General features: G+C 39.7%; 1 protein-coding gene across 2 annotated transcripts; it reads left to right on the top strand.

Moving 5' to 3' along the window:
* Positions 1-6,662: 6,662 nt before the first annotated feature.
* On the top strand, positions 6,663-18,514 carry RB195_020020 (uncharacterized protein; the record flags this gene model as incomplete). 2 transcript variants are annotated; one of them, XM_064188134.1, is made up of 16 exons in its annotated part: positions 6,663-6,667; positions 9,796-9,966; positions 11,024-11,091; positions 11,156-11,249; positions 11,442-11,585; positions 15,239-15,329; positions 15,380-15,499; positions 15,575-15,682; positions 15,825-15,931; positions 16,007-16,067; positions 16,463-16,618; positions 16,686-16,830; positions 17,456-17,612; positions 17,677-17,744; positions 17,804-17,937; positions 18,395-18,514. In XM_064188134.1, 16 exons carry the CDS (start codon positions 6,663-6,665, stop codon positions 18,512-18,514), a joined length of 1,749 nt encoding a protein of 582 aa, XP_064044014.1. The 2 variants fall into 2 exon arrangements, with proteins under 2 accessions (XP_064044014.1, XP_064044015.1); XM_064188133.1 differs by lacking the exon at positions 6,663-6,667 and adding an exon at positions 9,528-9,559.
* Positions 18,515-18,517: the final 3 nt, after the last annotated feature.

Below are 18,517 nucleotides of genomic sequence, written 5' to 3'. Positions count from 1 at the left end.
ATTACGGATTACTGTGATTTCGTCCAAACAGTTGATATAGTCGGTTCAAAACGCCTTGAATCACGAACGTAGTTGCGGTGCATTGCGTTCGCGCCCGAAACGGCGCGATGGAGGCAGGAGTTGCGACCGAGTTGGGACCGTCACAAACTGCAGCGATGGGTGGTGTCAGTAAAGATTTCACCACGTTCCTAGCCGCTATACTCCACCGAAGCGCCTCGAGAGAAGCCGCGCACGCAATTGCGTACTTGCTTCATGTCGTTCTGACCCTACTATATTTCATTAACATTGTTGTATGTCCACAATGCGGAAAAGATGCAGTGGTCTCTGTTTTGTTATAGTGTGCCTGCGAGGTTTTTAGATGGAACCTTTATTTGCCTGACGTTTCGGCTTTTTCGCCGTCTTTTCAAATCATCTATATCGTCGCTGGTGATCTACACGCAGTAATACTCATTCGGTGGTACACTGAGTGACAAGTGCCTGCAATCAGCCGCGCGACATCCGGTGGAGCAAAACGTAAGACCATTTTCAATGTAGATGGGTTTCTGTTTTCACTACCGTGAACGATTATCGAAACACTAACCCAGGGTAGTGTGGCACTTGACGGGATAAACGTAGCATTGCTCCAGTCATCCTCTATTTAGGCCTCTGAAGACGGCGACAAAGCCGAAACGTCGGCAAATAAAGGTTCCATCTAAAAACCTCGCAGGCACCTATAACAAAACAGAAACAGAATATGCCGAGGTTTCAAGACAAAAGAACATTCGAACTGCAGTGGTCTCTATCAACCCTATACAGTCATGATTGAGAAAGTTGTTACATACTTTTGTACGAAACAATTATTCTCTAGCGAAGCTGGATGTAGCGGCTGAATCCTGGTAATATGATCAAGGTAAGTAGATGGCAGTTACCCTGTCTCTCGTTCTCTGAATCTCATGTATCGCCCACTGGACGCATTTTAAGTGCTGGACGGCGTCACGAGGACCCGATCTAAGTTGACGTGAAAGTTCCGTCCTTCGGATTCGACTCGAAAGCGAAAAACGTCACGGTGATGAGTTGCTGCAAAAGCGCTGACATCGCAATAACTCAAACCGCTTCAGTTGTAATGTGCAGTTTTTCTCCCCTACGCTCTCGCTATTCTTCACGACCACTCCCGGCATGTGGCCTATCGGTCTCACAAAGGCTAAGTGGATATATCTTCGAGATCCATCAAAATGAAATATGCCTGCATGCTTGTGACCGAAAAGCAATGTTCAACAGTTTAGTGAACAATGATTACATTTGCGAGTGCACTTCTTACATCTTTTGAGGCAATAATCCAAAGTTTCGTCCGATTCGTTTGGGCCACCTCTATCTCAAATTTTGCCAACAATCACTTGCTTTCATTCAACAATTAAAGGTGAGAAATCTCTTCCCAATATCAAGTCCTCATTTCATTGGAAATCTTGCTAAGATGTATGAGGTAAGCTTTCTCGCTCTATTCGTAAACCTACGCTCCACAATAACCGTTGCACGGCAATTCGATTTCGTTGTTCCGCTGTCCAGATCAGCGCATCAGATGTCCCGTCAGGTTTGGTGTGGTCGTTTTCTAGTAATTATTGTATTTCTGGTTATATCTGTGAATGTCTTCTAAAGCGATCGGGCTCTTTCCCGTGAAATACTGGCCGTAAGGGTGTTGTTCGTAATTTCCCGGTTTTCTAGGTACAATGAAGCATTTTCAGTCTACAATATGTATATTTATTTTAGTGATTTTCTCAGCTCTTAGAAGAACAAGAAGACCACGTTTGACAATCACTGTAAGCGTTTGAAAAGTAGCGTGGTTGGACGCTGCTTCAGCTTTGAAATATGCGTTCCAGTTTTTCAGTCGTTGAAGAACTACAGGCAAAATCAATCAGATTCCAAAGCCTAGTAGGAACTTTTGGAAGTTAGCGAAGGAGGTGACGTTGAGTTCAGATTGTCCATCCTTCTCTGGTATTCGATGCGATGATGTTGACAAAAATGACCTCATAATACTATTAATGTTACGAAATCAGCGAATAGCGTATTTTCGGATGATTGATGCCAATATCATCTATTAAATCGTTTCATCTGCCCAGATTTCCGGTATTAGATCTTGTTAGATCGAAGGGACCCCTTTCACTTTTAGACGGTAAGCTAAGGGATCCTCATCACTTGATCTGCACCCAATGAGCTAGACCCCTTCACCTGACGAGGGTTCGGCGGGTAAAATGTAGTTGGGGGAGCGGGGGACTCCAGTAGCGCCCTTATTTCCCGACGCTATAACTTACTTTTCTCTCTTATTAACTTTAGGTTACATGTCATAGATCCTCTAAAACTAATGCTTAGGTTAATGCCTAGGTCTCAGGGCCCCGATTGATTTGATTATTTATTTCAAGAAATAAGGGCGACACTGAGTACTCCCCCCAGCTACATTTTACCCGACAAATACTAGCAACGTTCTCGGTCAGGGGTTTATTTTCGCTTTTCTGAGACAAAAAGGAAGATAGAGCTGGAACTTATAATGCTTTAACTTTACCGAACTCTGCAAACAGACTTACTGAAGGTAAGTAGCTAATTCATATCGCGATGTACTTTCAACGGAGAAAAAGAACCGAAAAAGGCATGAGAGATAGCTTCTTCGCAATCCGCATTTTACAGCTAAGGACGATTTTTTGTGCTCCAATCACTGGTGGATTAGAGCTGTTTTGGAGCAACTCTCTTTTCGCCGATCATAGCTCATAGGTAATCAATGTGCTACTGAAAGCAGCAATACGTAATATTTTAGGGAAATGGAAACAATTGAAGGAAAAAATAATTAGTAACATTTGGAAAATAACACCATTATAAAGAGAATGAATAAGTTAGTGATGTCTAGAATGCAGAGATCTCATGGTTCATCATCCAGCCATGCATAATATGGAGAACCAGTTCTATATAGTCAGGTCGTTCGATGCTATGGTCAAAAAACAGAACAGAAGTGGAGGTTCAATTGAATTACATGATCCAATTGTGGGATTTGTTTCATATTGGTAAGTGTTCATCCAACTTCACTACGCCCTTCACTTGATGTGTGCTGTGGGTCTATTTTTCACTCAAAGTGATACTGTTTTCAAAATCTACACAGCAAAGAACTTGTCTTGCAGTCTACTACGTATTTGTAGCGCTGTACCATCCAATAGACCGAGTATTGCTCTTTTTTACAACCAAATGTTTTTTGACGTTCAGATACCTTTTTGTGCCAAAGCTTGGGGACTGCAACAGAGTCCCATGCAAGACACTTAAAGGCATCACTCCACGAATCTGAGGTGGTGGAGTATTCTTATAAGGGATAGTAGATTATGGAGAGGAGGGTGATTCCGTCCATTTCTTCCTAATTGCCGTAAAAAACGGCACGGAAGATACGGCTTCAGGCGTTCTGGCGCACTATTTTCTACAAGGATTTCGACTGGAGCGCGCCAGCCTTGTGCGGCGCCGAATCTTCCAGGTAGTTTTTTTTTACTGCAATTAGGAAGAAATGGACGGAATCACCCTCCTCTCCATAATCTACTATCCCTTATTAGAATACTCCACCTGAAATCTGCACCACCTCAGATTCGTGGGGTGATGCTTTTAAAATATTACAGAATTTGGTGAGTACCTTCAAGGCAAGGTCGTTTACTGAAATCATTTGATCATTGAGTTTGATGCCAACAAAGAGCAAAAGCAGTGGCGCAAAAAGAGCAAGATTATAACTATTTGATCTTTTTTTCATTTCGATGATATGTATATTATTGCTGAAATCATAATTTTTACGATTTCAGCGGTAAGATTAATTGAGTCACCAGTGTCGCTAGCATTTATACTTTCTTCGTGGCTCCGGTAGTTCTTGATGGTGAGACACAAGCAGGCGCAGTTGCTCAAGGTACTTTACTCGTTCGATCATCATTGCGGTGTCTGAGAATTTCTTAGAAGTGCAGCAAAAAAGGGTGCTGGAGATATTGTTTATCACTGGGTGGTGTTTGAGGCATTATTCTTGCCTCACGTTATTGCTTCTCAATAAATTTCAATGAGATTCTGCAATCTCAATTCTATTTTGGATGTAGTGGTGTCATATCCGAAATTTTCGGCTTAATTCGGAAATGATCAACAAGGACAATCACCAAGGGTTTTGTGGATTAGAGGCAGAATCCTTCTGCATGATCATATGGTGTGCACAACGCACACTGCATGCAGTGCACACTGTTCTTTTTTTTTCCCTGCTAATCTTATGTGCAGACTGTATTCGCCAGTTGAACTAATATCAATGGCTCCTGGTCCTAGAATCGGGCGTAAACTCCTTTGATTGATTCTTGGCACAAAATAATTCTATCTCATACTTTAGAAATTAAAAATTCGAAGAAATTTAGAAGAAAAGTGTTCCGTTTTCACTTCTTTCTTCTCGATATAGATAACAACATAAGATATTTGACCATCGCAGTGGGTGAGATGCTTTGGGCAAGATACACGCTCATTTTCATCTTCAGCTTCTCATTCTAACGATGATCTTTGTCCAGCATCTAGGAAACAGCTTAGCGCAGGATTTTTCCATGTGTTGCCAGAAAGATTAGGAACGTCTGCAAACTAAGTCCCATTCATGTTCGACTGCATTACGTTTCTCGATAGAAGTCATAGTTTAATAAGTTACGAACTGCGAATAACTTTTTCCGTTGGACGCGGAAGTACCAGTGAAGTACATTATACATGCAGTTTTACAAGTGTTCTTTTCATCCGCTTGGATCATTTTATTTCCCACGAAATTTCGTTGGGCGTAAGAACAACAAGAAGATGCTAAACTGCAGAACTAGGCGAAGTATGGTTTGCACTTGCTCGCTCGTTGTAAAGCTTCATTTAAAAGGACTTTCTATGAAGACTACTGTTGGTATTTCAGTTATTGCGTACACTGTGTACAATAATAGCTTCGTTTTTGATGAAGTGTGCTGGACGTTGCGGTATTCAAAGGGCTCTATATTATCGACGTATAGGTTATGGTTCTTCGTAGAATACTTTGTTGGTTTCCTTTTCAAAATCTATTGCTGCACACGTAGGTTGATTGTTAATTGGAAGAAAACAGTCTTGCTCATAATGACTATCTCTACTCGTTTTTACTGCATTCGAGTAATTTTTATATGATTCACCGCCGGTGGAAGAACCTTTAGTCTACAGGGAACGAAAAGATAAATACGGTGCAGCTTCGATCTGTGGGGGGCAGAAATAGGAAGGAATCTGTGCAAATCAGAGAATATGTACATTGCAGCAGACGTCTCGCATCAGCCTAGCTGAGCACGCTTGGCGAGTACTTGTATGTAGTTTCAAAACGGCATGAGACACGGCGCGGTAGAGATAGCGGTTGGGATCGGGGCGGGACCATCACAAACTACAGCGAAGAATGGTGTCAGCAAGAGTTCCCTAGATTATAACCGCTACACTCCGCCGAACAGCTTCGGGCGCAACTCGTGGTTCCTGCGGTTTTGACCCTACTGTACGTGTTTTTGTATGTTTCGTGCACAAATCTTGGCGGATCAGGCGATTTGGAGCAAACTTTATCGAGACAATTTGGGGGTGAGCGCAGATTACAGGCTACTTTTCGCATGTTCATGAGAAAATTGATCGGCAATGGAATGAACACGATTCATCCGATCAAACACATTTCGCGGGGATTATATATGTGCTCTCGAAATGTTTGAGGAAATCTGCCGTTGGCTATAGCTGCGTGCAAATTTTGTCAGAGTAGAATCAAAGCTTGTATTCAAATAAAATTGGTTTTTACGTTGCATGTTAATCATGTTATGCTAATCATGACAAACTTTCACCTCACAGCATTGTAGGTGGAATTGAAATAAGAGAGTTACAATGTTGTAACTTCTATCGATGGCAGCTTTTTCTTTTATAGTAACCTAAGAGACCGGACCTAAGAACTACTATAGTACAACTAATTGGATAGACTGTGAAGATCTTACCCTTTTGTGAAAGTGTGATCGAATACGTGATTTTTCCAGAAAACTTTTAGAAAATGTGATTTCTTCAGTGTCCTTGACGTTGATGTTTTCTAATCTCGTATGTGGTTGTGAGTAGGGAGAGGGGTCGCCAGTGTGTGCTGCTTGTGCTAGAGGACTTTTACTTTTTGAGGAAAACGAAGATGATTATATTAAGATTTCGTTTGATTATTTTGCTGTCTCACAAATCAAGTGATGTTGGGTGAGTTGCGTCTCTGGCTTCGCATTCTGGATCCTTTGTCCCTGTCTCATCGATCTCTTTTGCTTTCGTCGCCATACTTGTACTTTATTTTTAAGCGCTATTCATGCTAATATGCTTTTTCCTTAGTTCTTTCTCGCCGAACACCGAACATCGCTTCTACGTTCCCGTTAATTTGTTTATGACTCTATTTTCCTCGAAATTTCACGCTCGTGATTTTCAATCTTTCAAGAAATTGTGTAGAGCACGAAATTACTAGTGACGTGCTTTGATGTGTATCTTTTTTTTTCCTCGTTCGATTCTGTTATTCGTTATTTGTCGCACGCGTGCAGTTCGTCCATCTTCAGCTTGTTTTAGTGTACTCATTTTCAAGGGAAACACGAACGTCTTCTGGCTTTGTATATATACCAAGCTAGGACATGCTTTTATGCTGAGCAAGAAACCTAGGATTGATAATGAGGTGAGCTAGCTTCTGAATTTTTGAGGTAGTGTTTGTGGGAGAAAGTCAAAAGTGTATAGACCAAATTAGGTCTTGTAGAATTTGTAAATGTTCGGTTTCTCTTTTTTTTTTTAAGACAATATCTGTTTTGAGAGATTTCTTTGAAAGGTTACGTCTGTTCTGAGTTTCGAAATGAAAACAAAAACAGACAGCACTAATTTTCTTCCAAACTTGTTAATGATGTTTACCCAGTCCTTTCATTTTCGTTTTATGTATTATCAAACATATGGTGATGCGAACAGTTCGCACAGTTTCAATTTCTTTCCAGAAGAGGTAGGGGTAGACGTGTAGTTCACGACTCTGAGAAACGTGATCACGTTCGAGCTCGCTTATTAAGTGAGAAAAAAGACGTGAGAAACAGTTCTAGTTGCACCGGTCCTACCTACGATGCAATTTTCGGGCGATAGAACACGAGCAGTTCCGTCGTCGTCCGCAATCCAACTAGTGCAACTCGGAACAGGACTCCCCACAGACAAAGTCCACCAGCGCCGCAGAACACACAAATGCATCTCATTGCTCGAGCAAGAATCGAGTAATACATAGATGATTAACAACTATACTTTTAATCGCATGGACTGCATCGCGTTACTTAGGAAGCTCGCTCTACTCGTAACCTTAGCAGCGCAGATCACGAACGCAACGAGGAATTTGAAACATTATTTGAATGTTATTGACTTTTCAGGAGATTATCGTGCATTTCCACCAATATACTTTAGCAGAAAAAAGACACAGAAAAAAAAAGAAAAAAGAGAAACAGCTCTAGTTGCACCGGTCCCACTTACGATACAATTTTCGGGCGATAGAACAAGAGCAGTTCCGTCGTCGTCCAACGTCCACAATTATTTATCTATTTTCGGGGGAAACAGCTATCGAGCCACAGAGTTGCAGGAAATACTTTCGATACCTTCGATGAGCTTTGTTTTTATCGTAGTCCACCGGTCTTTTCTCACCAATGATACTAGCTTGTTGCGTTCATTTTCGCAACTACTTCGTTCTTCGTTCGTCTTTCTTTAATATACGACTCTTTCAAAAAATTCTTTTTCTGAGGAGTTCGGTGAGTGTAACACCCAAGTTTTCAACGCGCGGACCATAAGAAACTTCCATGTAACTAAGCTTTTCTGCATATAAGATTCCCTGCAAGGAGTTTGCATTTTTGCTCATCTTTTTGAGGATAGCATTCTGCGCAATGCGTTTTTGTATGAATGAGTTCATCACATGTAACAACAACATTTGATTCAATAGAGTGGATTATCGTTGCAAAGCGTTTCTACCACGTGGATTATCTACGTAAAAGACCTCTCAGTTCCTTCGGACGCACACGGATTAGTGTGCTATGTGAGCTTCTTTTGGCTGAACCAAGATTATGAATTGAAAACGAAGTATTTCAGTGTACATTTTATAGTCTTCTCACCATTCTTCTTTTGACTGCGCCATTTATTGTTCATTTTATCACCGCTTCCTTCTTTTTGGGAAACTGAGCAAATCATTTGTCAGCGCACTCAGAGACCGATAAAAAAACAATCAAAGGGTTCGGGAATGACATCATTTCATGAGAAGGAATTTTATTTGCTTATTTCTCAGAACCTATGTTTTTAGTTCAGAGTGCTATGTAATTCCTGATGTTTCTGAATACCTCTGCCTCAGAAGGGCATACTCTATTGGTGATTGATGCAGATAACGTGCTAGGTTATAAGGAGATTTTTGTAGCCGAATCCGTTTGGTTTTTTCTTTGGAGTCGGTTTTTGACATGGAATAATTCGCAGAACAATTCCTAAGTTTCGTATGATGTTACAGAATTCCTTTCATCTTTATCTGAGTTGTATCCATCTCACTGAGTGGTATTTTCTTCATGGATATCCACCACCTTTGACACTACAAGCGTGTTTCTTGTTTTTTTATTTGTTTCGTGTTTCTCGCCTAAGGGAGAAAAAATATTTCGGAGTCCGTTTTTCAAATCCGCTTTGTGGTTTATTCTAGTATTTTTTTTACACCAACTTGTTACTTTATAGCGTTTAATTGTTTTTAACTCTCATATTTGTTTAATCAATCATTAGTTCCCCAGTCTTATCCGAACTAATCCGAGCAAGAGGAGGCTCTTTGTGCAGAAAAGAAGAGAACTTACGGACTTTATAGAAACTTTATAGTCTGTCATGGTTCTATTTTTCAGTTAATGTTTTTAAAATCTCTGTTATGGAAAATCGGCAGTCGATTGGCTTTTAGAATTAAAACCTTCATGACATGAGACGTTCTGAATTAGCGTGTGCTTTGTATCTGTTCTAGCTTTCACAGATCATAACTTCGTTCGTAGTCTGTAATTTCTGACATTTATACTATTTCTAGACGCAGTTTGCAATTACTAGGAGCAAAATATTCGCGTTTTCTCGTGCTTTTTTTATGCTACAGAAAGTGTGGTGAAATAATCCTACATAATGCTCAGGAAGAGCGTCGCATATGTTTCATAACTATGTGCATGTATATTTCTATCTTTAAAGAAGAGTTCGATTGTTGCGATCACAAAGAGAAGCACTTATTTCAAAAATTTACCTTTCCAGGTTCAGGCCTACCGGGTAGATTCCTTCTGCGTCCTTTTCGCCTGTTTCGTTCGTGATATTCTCAAGCCGTTCTGATCCTAAAACACAAAAAAAAAACACGAAACAGGCGAAAACACAGTTAATCCTTCGAGTTTGGTGTCGCAGTTGCAAACATTTTGTGCGTATAAATCAGAACCGAATAGTGTTGAGACGCAAACGGAATTTAGAATCAAAATCTATGAGTGGGGAAGAAATGTTGACAATTTCTTAATTGCCACTGCATTGGAAGCATGGGTGCACGATCATTTTCTCACGCATTTAGGTTTTTCCTCATTTAGAACTATTTTCGGATATTTGGGAGTGAACCTTTCGAATACATACGTGTTTTGGTTTCGAGTTGTGTTGCAGCAAATTCTGCGTTATAGAACTTCCTCCATACGTAACTGTTGCTTAAAGTTCATCACTGTTGTGTGTTGGGTAGTCGTCCACTTCTCAAATTTAAGGTGTTTAATGAACATAGCGAGCTAGTGTTGACGTACTCCTACATTTTCTTTTCAGGATTTGCTGCTCGGATCTGCCATACATGAGTGATTATCGCAGGCCGTGTAACTTCTTTTACAATGTAACCGGCGAGGAAGCGGAACGTCTTTTGAGGCAGTACGGTAGTGATGGCGAATTTCTGGCGAGACCAAGTGAATCGCAGCCGCTTAACTTCACATTATCAATTATGTGAGTTAATTCAAGCCAAAAGAGGTTTCTTTAACGTCAGAAGGGGGACTTTTTGCATCTTGAATGTTAATTCTATGAGTTCGAATATTTGAACTGCAATTCTGCAAGGTATGGTTTCTAAATTCGCGTTTGGAAGTATTAGTGAATTTGCATCAACTTTTCTTAACTGTGAGAGCAGAATCGCCTTATTCTCTGGTGATAACTGAACTAACAACTAACGTATTCAAAATAACATGGAAGAAATGAATAAAATATTTCCTTTCTTTGAAAGTTTCCGACGCAAATAGTTAAAAAGGGCTTTTTTTCCTCGAAAACTCTCAAAGTAAGGAAGTATTTATATTGTGATGACTCTTTCCCATTGACGCTTAATCTCTGTGCCATAGAGGCGGAGTATAACCTTAGTTCTTATTTTAGCTATATTTAGTTGTAATCCAAACAATGCGTTTGTGCGAACGAAGGTAATCAATCGTCTACCAGTGAACCGTTTCTGCTCTATAAAGGTGTCACATACTCGCTCTTAATCTCGAATTTCACCTTAATGCGATGCGGTATTGGTGCCTCATTTATCTCATTCAACAAATACATCTTATTTCCTGTTTTACCTCCAATGGATAATGACGTGCCACAAAGGAATTATGTTCTGTGGCATAGTTGACTCTTCTGATTGAGGAGAGCGTGGATCTAGCGGTACATTTTTGTGATGTGCGATAGGAACTCTTTAGCTATTCGTAGAATTGCTCTTCCAACGATAGCGTTATTGTTGAATGTGAGGCTTTCCAAAGTTTGTGTTCAAATCCACTTAGGATGATCCTCCGCTATAAAATTAGCTGAGAAAATTTCTGAGTATACGCAAGGACATAGCATTGTCTTTTAGACTTCTTCCTATTTTGGGTAGATGTAAGATTTAGAAAGTACTTTGTGCCTCTGATATCTTCATATATACTTATTCTTGTTGTTGGACAGGAAACAAGTGAGTATAGTTTCTTCGTTTCTCCCTGATTACGATAAAATCAGCAGAGCAGTCCTTTTAAATAGTCAAATCAAGAATTTATTTCAGTCGTGGAAAGGCAATAACACACGTGAAGATTCAGAAAAACAGCGACGACTTCTTAGATTTATTCGGAGGTGGGTGGATTGTTCTCTCACTATATTTTCTAACTTCTAATGAACTTAAATTGTTCCATTTCAGGTGAATCATTTGCATCATTGAGCGAACTAGTTCAGTTCTACATTGACAATCCAGAACAACTTCAAGAACGAAATGGAGAATCTATAATTATGAAGTACGCTTTTGGGTGGTTAGAAATACTGTTTTTTATGTTTCGATATGTTGTTCATTGTACGTTGTCTTAAATCCGTTTTCGAAGTAGAGGTCAAGTCAATGGCTTGAGTACAATTTATGTCGCGTGTGAGGAACCTACCCTCCTTATCACTGGTTCATTAACTTCCATTCTGATCTCAACGCTTTGTTTAAGGCGACCAGTGTCTATACCGCTCTATGAGCCTGCTGCCCAAGAAGCACGTGCTCCTGCTTCACAACGGTGGTTCCATGCTAACATCACAGGAACTGAGGCAGTCGATCTGCTTTCGAAGGAGAAACAATGGACTTATCTCGTTCGGTGAGAAAAATCTTTAATCATTTTTGCATTTTCGATCTGAAAAAACCGATGCTGATAGAGATAGAAAATAGGTACATAAACATCGGTTATGCGTCTTCGTTCTATTGTTTTGTGCCAAACTGAAAGTTGCTGCAACCGAAAAGAAAAGATCTTACCAAGAAGAGCGTAAGATACAATGTAGACTTTAAAATTATTTAAGCTGAAATATAAGTACTCAAATGGAACTGCTAGCGACGCGTGGGTGACAGTACCTACTCGGACAACTTATCTCAGATTAACTACCTAATCATTGTCAGGAAATCCTCTATGTTCCATCTGCGTCAGCTCCGCTGTAGATGTTGAATTGAATAAAATGTTAAAGCTCGCATCTACATGCACAAGCGCCGGTATCATACACACGAAATTGAAACGATTTGCGTTATATCATGTAGCATAATTAGTATAATAAACGCTATGTTGACCCTCAGACGGTAGCCTACAATTTGTGCCAATGCCACTACTGCTGCTAAGCGACGGTTTGTTCACGCATACTCATTTTCAAGTAAAAGTAACATTTGCCGATGGAATTCGTCGGTTCGTATTCGTGCAGTGAAACGTTAATGCGGTAAACATACCTTTGTACCTTTGTGAACAACATTCTAACATGTCGAAACCTTACGTGCTTTTCTGCACTGATGAGGAATTTGCAGCTCCTTTACCTCTATTTATAATGTTTGCTTATGAAATCTCTATGGACGGCAGAAATGAACAGAATAGGTGTCAGAAACATAATGACAACGTTGTGTGTTATGTGCAATTAGCCAAGAAATACTGAACATGTCCAAGTAATTCACGACTGCATTAATCAAAATATCTATGGTTGGTGAAACGTGCGTCAACGTCAACATATTAATCTCATTTCTTCATCCTACCAAAAACTGGTGGCTCATACTTATCTTTTGTTTTCAACGTTCATATTTGTTTTTTTTACTTTGTCCTTTTCTTTTAACATTTGTTTATATTTTTTCTGCTTACACCTCCCTTTCATTCTTTTCCTTTTCTGAATTCAAACTTCGCTTTGAAGTTGTTCACCGAAAACAATATAACATGATGCAATACTATTGGTCTTTGTATAAGTTTGTTCCATAATTTTCCACAATTTTTTGTCTGCTTATTTTATCCCCACCTTTTCTGGGTTTTCTGATCTGATCATGCATATTATTTAAAAACCCTTCTTCTGCTCTACGAAATCTCATTAATCTTACATTTTCATGTCATTTGGCCTTAGAGCTGAGAAATTGAATTATCTCGACGAAAAACGGCATTTTCGACATTTGCTACTGTTCAAATTTGATGGAGATCAGAAAGTTACCGAAGCTACGGATGAGATGTTTGTTCTGTGTGTGGAGAAGGAACTGTGTGCTCTGAAGTACTGGTAACGATCGTTTTACCAACTTCAAAAATGGTATATTCGACCTTTAAGACATTCTACACACGGGTCGGCCATCCGTGTTTGAAGATCATTTGAAGACTTTTAAAGGATGATGACCGTCAAACGCTATCTGTATACAGAACATATCTCGTCGAACTTCGGTAACTTTTAGAATTCGATTAAGATCGAACAGTATGAGGTCGAGAATGCTTTTTTTTTTTGGTCGACTCGGCATTCCAAATGTCAGCTCTATTTTCTTCGCGAAATTAAGTGACATGAAAAAAAAAACTATGAGTGGGTTTAGTAAAACAGAAAAAGGTTTTTTGAATTATGTGTATGACCTGGCCAAAAACGAAAACAAATGTGGTAAAATAGGCATACGAAGAGTCGCGGGAAATTGTGGAACAGACTAATAATTACTAGTGATAGTAGAGATTGCAGCTAACACTTGTGAAGTTTTTATTTTTATTTTTATTGTTAGTATTTGTCAGTACTACTCCTTTCGCGTTATTTTAATCTTTAGTAAGACCGCAAAAAAAAACCGCCGTGCCCTCTCTCCCTCTGTATATAATTGTGGCTAAAAACTGAACTCATTGCGCTAACCAATATTGAAAGAAGATTGACAAATTTCCACTAGCACGTGTAATTTAACGAAGCTGTATAATTATCCCGTTGCATCGTTCGCTCACCTTGTTCAAGTGAAGTAAAGTTTGTTTTCAAAATGCAATCGTGTTCTGACTTATGCGTCCATACGTGCAATTTTTGCAGGATAAATAATTGTTGACTGAGCAATTGATTCGTTTAAACAACTGGTAAATGTTTCTGCAATTTTTCCCATAGTCAGGTCAAAACGACATGAAGCACGGTGCAGTTTCGCAAGCGGCTGCGTTCAAAGCGGCGCGGTGGAGACAGCTGTTCAAATCGAGGTGGGACCATCGCGAACTGCAGCGACGGGTGGTGCTGGCAAGGGTTCCACTATGATTCCAGCCGCTAGGCGCCACCTCGCCGCCTTCAGCGCAGCCGCTTACGCAACTGCACCGTGCTTCATGTCGTTTTGACTCTACTATAGACTCTTATGAAGAAGATTCACAGGTTTTTGCCATGGTCTGACAGTCATGCAACAACGAGGGAGCATTAATTTCTTTTCGCATTGATTTTCCTAAACTCGTTCCCTTCAGCATGCATGTAGTATCACCAATTGGAATGTGTTAATATGTTAAACGATTGATTAGTGAGAAATAATGCACAGATCAAATCACGATAAAACAAACCTGAACTGTAGGTACCGCGTAATAATTTAGAACATGCAGTTTTTTTTGTTTCTGTCGCTGTCCGCTCGGGATCATAGTGAAGACCAAGCTTTGCGATTATTAAAATCTCGAGTGGGGAAATTTCAGTTGGGTCTAATCAGTGCTAGAATGCATCTAAAAAGTGTGCACACAGTACTGTTCCTTTTTATTTGTACATTTTCTACAGGACTATCCGCAAGTACTTATCTCATGATATTCGTTTACAATGGTAGAAAAAAGATTTTTTATATGAAAATAATACAGATAGGAGGAGGTTACTAGGCGGTGTTGGCGTGATTCTAACATTTCAGAAGAGCGTCTTCACCAAAGGTGTTTCTTCATAGGAGAATCGAGTGCAAACCAAACTGGAGTTCGAGACACTAACTATTTTAGCCATCAGCGATGTTGTTGAGCAATTCGTGAAATCATAAAATTGTAGTTGTCAACTCTGCACCACTCACTGTGTTTAATTGTTCCGTACATTCACAGAAACTGGTCTTCCTAAATATCACAATTAAACATCGGATGTAGCAGCAAGTGCTGATCGAACGACTGAAAGTTACTACGAGTCTGCGCTGACCAGAAAATGATCTGCAGACCCCTATTTCTTTCGCAAGGTTATTCAATCGTTGAAGTCCTGTGAAACAATAAAACAGTTAGAGGACATTGGGGGCATTTTGCTACTTGGCTTTTTGAGCGCAATAATTATGGAAATATTAACATGCATTCAAAGAAATGAAATATGAGTTACCATACGGAAGTAGCCCATTCGGACGTATATGAACTGGACGAATCACATGCTTTCCGTTTTTTTTTCTCTCTGCACCAACAGTTCACGTATGTGTCACATAGTGTTTCTAATGATTTCTTCAAAACCTTATGGAAGATTGACGAATTTATGAAAAATATGCTGAGATGCGTAGTTGTTACTACTTCTCTATTTGTTTTTGTAGGGAGAGTCAACGTGCACCTGGATCATATGCGATAACTGTAAAAACCACAGATGATCACGTTGTACATATTCTAATACAGAAGAAAGCTGATGTGAGTGGTTCGATTTCTTTTATACAGACAGCAAAAAAGAAGAATTTTAGACTGGTATGTATCACGTGGGTGGCGGAGATGAATTTCGAACTGTTAGCGAACTTTTAGCACACTATAACAATAATCCTATGGTTGAAGAAGGTAGCCAGAGGGTGGTTCATTTAATGAACGTGAGTTAAGCTCACTCGATTTTTTCCTTGTAATTTCGACGTCTGAATAATGAATTTGCTGTTTTCTTCTTTTAGTTGGTCCCATCTACATGCGTACCAGCAGATGCAATTGACGAGCGCATACGGTTACTCGAAGAAATTGATCCCGTAACGAAAAAATCTGGATTTCTTGAAGAGTTTGAGGTCTGAGACGAATTTTTTACTTTCTGAAGTGGTTTTTGTTATAGGCTATCAAAGATGTTCTTTAGAGACCCATTTTCTTGTTGGATTTAAATAGTTATTATGACGTATTGTCTTCGAACTTAGTTTTTAAGAAGCATTTCAGCGTATTCAACAGGTGGATGATCAGTTCTCATCACGAAGAGAAGGGAAAAAAGAACAAAACATTAGCAGAAACCGCTACAAGAACATTGTTCCATTTGATCACACTAGGTTTGCAATATCATAGTTTACATTATGTTACTGATAGCTCAACCTTTCTTGCTATCATATATCATATTCTTCCAGGGTTGTTTTAAAGGATGTACCAGCTAATGAATCTGACTATATTAATGCCAGTTATATCAGGGTCAGTTTCCTTCGAAAATATTACCTATCACTTCTTCCACTAACAGTATTCGTACCTGTTTTTTTTTTTTTTGGAACGGTTCATCATAAAATTTTGTTAGTTTGTTTGACTTGCTCTTGATTTCTGATGCTGAGATCCTATGCAAATCAAACAGAGCTAGAAAACAAACATAGGTAGTGAATAACACAGTTTTGAATGAATAACGCCACCATTGTTCCAGCTAAAGTCGTCCACACAACTTTTTTTGTTACTTCTTTGAAAACATAGCGTATTTATTCAGTCTAGAACAACGTCTCCGAACTTCGCGGAGCGACTTACTTCATCTTACATTTACAGTTACACTTACATGCAATTTATTCAATAAAGAAGGCCAAGAATGGCATCACGATTTGCAGATCCCAAAAGGCCCACCTCTTCACCTTTTTGCGAATCGCGAGTATATTTCCACTCAAGGTTGTTTGCCGAATACTCTTCTAGATTTCTGGCGTATGGTGTGGCAAGAAAATAGTCGTGTTATTGTCATGACGACAAAAGAAATGGAGCGGTCGAAGGTGTGTTCAGAAAGAAAAAGGACAGATTTTCTTTTTGTTCGTAGTCAGTTGAGAAACGAATTTATAGAGCAAGTGCCACGTGTATTGGCCTGCTTTACGCGAAGAGCTGAATCTTCGCGAGTATGTCATCAAGACTGTCGAGGAGACCAAAGTCCCTGGCGACAATGGGCTTGATATGTTTATAAAGCGACGATTTATGGTAGCCAAAAAAGGTTCGTGCATATTCTTCTCGTCTCCTTTTTTATGGAACAAAATTTGAAATAGAAGATTCTCACTTCAAATGAGCGATATTCATTTGAAATTAGTGAGCTTCTCCAATTTCAAGTAACTAGAGTGAGTAAAATGCAAAGATATCCATAGGCTACACTTGCTATTTTTGGACGACGGTTATGCTGGTGTAGCGTGGATTCCTTAGATGTGCACCACTTTTTTAACAAGATGGGGTTGTATGAACATAGTTTTACCTTTTCACCTTTGAGTGAATTTTGTTTCTGATTATGTGAAATGAGAGTAACTGTACCTAACCTAGAGTTAGGTGTACCTAGACCAAGCACTGGCTCAAAACAGCTGGTGCTAGCAGCTTCCACCTCCAAGGACGGCTTAGGAAATATCCGAAACCTTTTATACCTACACAAAGGACTCAATTAAAGGAGAATTTTGGTGGTTCCTAGCTGTTGCTATCAACCTTCTATACATGTCGCTTGTATTCGTTCCGACTTCATAATTTATTTACTGTACCAGCTCGACAGCTGAAACGATAGTGTTCAAGTAGAATTCCAGTTCAATTTTTTTCATCTGGATAAGAGCGCAAATTGCGTCAGACAACTTGACTTCTAGGGATGCCACAGAGAGAAGTGTTTCATCTTCAATTCACTGGATGGCCCGACCATGGCTGTCCAGAGCAGCCGGAATCCGTGTTACAATTCCTTGATGCCGTGGACACAGCATGCAAAAAGGCTATTTCAACTCAAGGCCCTGTTATTGTCCATTGCAGGTTTGCTTTTTTTTCCAAAAATGCTCATTTATTTGCCAAAGGTTTCAAATCTATTCATTTCCAGTGCGGGCATAGGAAGAACGGGAACGTTTATTGTAATCGACATTCTATTGAATCAGATTCGTCACAGAGGTGAGGACTTTGAACTAAGTCATTTAAGTGTTTTAGTCCAGTAATTACAATATCTTAAGGTAGCTCTTGTCCTATCGATATTCCACGAACTGTGATGAAGATACGGGAACAGCGCAGTCGCATGGTGCAAACAGAGGCGCAGTACGTATTTCTCTACCGGGCGATTAGCTGCTACATTGGCATGATAAGTCGAGTGAGTTCATAATTGCCTTTTCGAAGTTAGCTGTTATTCACGCCACATCATGGACTATTCCTTTTGTGAGTTTACAACATGTTACTGTTTGAGTGGATTTCATTGCTTCCAAAAGGGATTTTTCGAGTCACTTTTATTTTATCTTTTAGAGAAGTAATGCAGAAAAAGCAGCTATTGTTTCTAGGATTTGCTTTGTACCAGCTCTGAAACAATCTGTATGCCTACCTAATATCATCCATTTTGAATATGTTGGAAATTAAGTCTATTTTCACGTTACCTTGCATAAAGCAGTGATGTGGGTCACTTTTAAGGCATTAATAAAGAAATGTGTTTGCTGAAGAAATGAAAAAGTGAGGAAAAGAATCGAACAAACGGAGTTGTTGAATTGGTGCAGAATCCATTCGCTACTGAGACTCAAAATGGTTGAAGATCTATATAAGGATACGCTAGGTTTCAGTCTCGTCATCCTTCTGATGATGTTGGTGACAGCGGACAACCCCTCCACCTTCCACCTCCTCCTCTTCCTCGAAGAAGGCCGGTACCAGATGTCGCTCAAGCATACGTCAATAACGGATAACTA

The sequence above is a fragment of the Necator americanus genome, chromosome II (assembly GCF_031761385.1).
Source record: "Necator americanus strain Aroian chromosome II, whole genome shotgun sequence".
NCBI classification, from domain to species: Eukaryota; Metazoa; Nematoda; class Chromadorea; order Rhabditida; family Ancylostomatidae; genus Necator; species Necator americanus.
The sequence above is the reverse complement of the archived record's forward strand: the minus strand, read 5'-3'. Positions and strand labels throughout refer to the sequence as shown.